This window comes from Amphimedon queenslandica, unplaced genomic scaffold, assembly GCF_000090795.2.
Source record: "Amphimedon queenslandica unplaced genomic scaffold, v1.1 AMPQUscaffold_13518, whole genome shotgun sequence".
NCBI lineage: Eukaryota > Metazoa > Porifera > Demospongiae > Haplosclerida > Niphatidae > Amphimedon > Amphimedon queenslandica.
The window spans coordinates 371,820-373,371 of NW_003546246.1; the positions used below are offsets into that span (position 1 = coordinate 371,820).

Below are 1,552 nucleotides of genomic sequence, written 5' to 3' on the forward strand. Positions count from 1 at the left end.
CTTTTCATTTTTGGCAAAATTTGGCCAAAGTCCCTGTACTATAGTACAGGGACTTTTGTCCGATTTTAGAGTAAGTTTAAAATTCGTAAAAAATCTATTGTACCTTTTTCCAAATTTAACTTTTCCTCTATCCTTCAGTGTCAGAAACTGCCACCTCACGAATGAATCGTAATAAGGATTGACATCAGTAGTGATGAATGACCTCCGCCAATCAATCTGTGAACATATTAATATAAATAAATAAATACAATCATACATGTGAATTTTATAGTGTAGCCTCTTTATTAAGGACACCATTGGGCCCACACTACCTGTCCTTAATACATGTACAGTGTAGCCTCTTTATTAAGGACACCATTGGGCCCACACTACCTGTCCTTAATACAGAGGTGCCCTCATTTCAGAGGTGCTTTTATAATGAGAACATTTTGTAATGTCCCAATTGGTACAAGCCTATACAAATGTGTCCTCATTATAAAGGTGTCCTCATTATAAAGGTGTCTTTATTATAATAGAGAGGTCACATTGTACACATGCAGTAGTACATAATGAACAGTTATTCAGTAGTTTAAATAATACATAATAATAATACATACACACTACACTGTACAAAATGTACGTGTATCTGAGTTACGAATTGATCAGTAAATATACATATATTATATAGAACAAATACAGTATACAGCAGTTAAGGCTGGTTCACAATATTACGCTAGTCCTGACGTTACGTTGACACTGGAATCAAATCTGGTTTGATTCCAGAGGAAAGCATGCGTCAAAAGGTCAAATCGCCCACACTTTGATTAAAAATTGACGGCACGTTGGCCTAGCATCATATTGTGAACCAGCCTTTACACAGTTATTGAGTAGTGCAACTATTAATGTTCATGTACAGTGAGTAGTGATTGGATGATGGTAACTCACTCTTAGTCCAAGAGCCTCCAAGTCTTCCTTAGCCAAAGGAGGGAAATACTCCAGCCAGTGACTGGCATCAGCAAACCTTTAATAAGAACAAAATAAAATAAAATAAAATAAAAATAAATAATAATTATTATTACACATATATACTAGATATACATGCACATGTACAAAATGATTAAATTCAATTACAGTACAACTTCGATTATCCACATCCTCAATTATCCAGACTCTGAAATCATGTCCGAAAGCGACCACATGGTGCCTTAAATTCACTTAATTAGAATATATGGTATTATAAAATGGTTGCTTTCAATACAGAGTAGCTTGTTTAGCACTGGAATGCTGCTGATTAATGGCTCTCTACTAGTAACAAGGCTTGGATATAGCCTCTTTATGGCTGATTAAGGCTCTAGCTTTTCTATAGAGTAAGTATATAAAGGTTTAAAGGTCATTTCAATTACCGGACATTTCACTTATCCGGGCCAAGTTTTATTATCTGATGGACAAAGGGATCCGGATAATCAAGGTTATACTGCATTACTATTTACTACTAACCTCATATACAAATACAATGTACATGTATATTAATAATAATAATAATAATAATAATAATAATAATAATAATAATAAT

The 1,552-nt window shown here is 33.7% G+C and overlaps 1 protein-coding gene and 1 long non-coding RNA gene across 2 annotated transcripts in view; one reads left to right on the forward strand and one right to left on the reverse strand.

Annotated features, from left to right (window-relative positions):
- The window catches only part of LOC109583187 (ATP-dependent DNA helicase Q-like 4A), a 1,672-nt gene extending 1,603 nt beyond the window's left edge, over positions 1 to 69 (forward strand). The window contains exon 4 of the mRNA XM_019998429.1: positions 45 to 69. Coding sequence (XP_019853988.1) covers positions 45 to 69 — 25 coding nt within the window. The remainder of the gene's footprint in view (positions 1 to 44) is intronic.
- Positions 70 to 130: 61 nt separating this feature from the next.
- On the reverse strand, positions 131 to 1,017 carry LOC109583255 (uncharacterized). Its single transcript, XR_002185422.1, has 2 exons — positions 925 to 1,017; positions 131 to 216 (listed from the first exon to the last, which is right to left on the reverse strand). It is a non-coding gene; the product is annotated as an uncharacterized LOC109583255 (long non-coding RNA).
- Between the last annotated feature and the right edge of the window lie 535 nt (positions 1,018 to 1,552).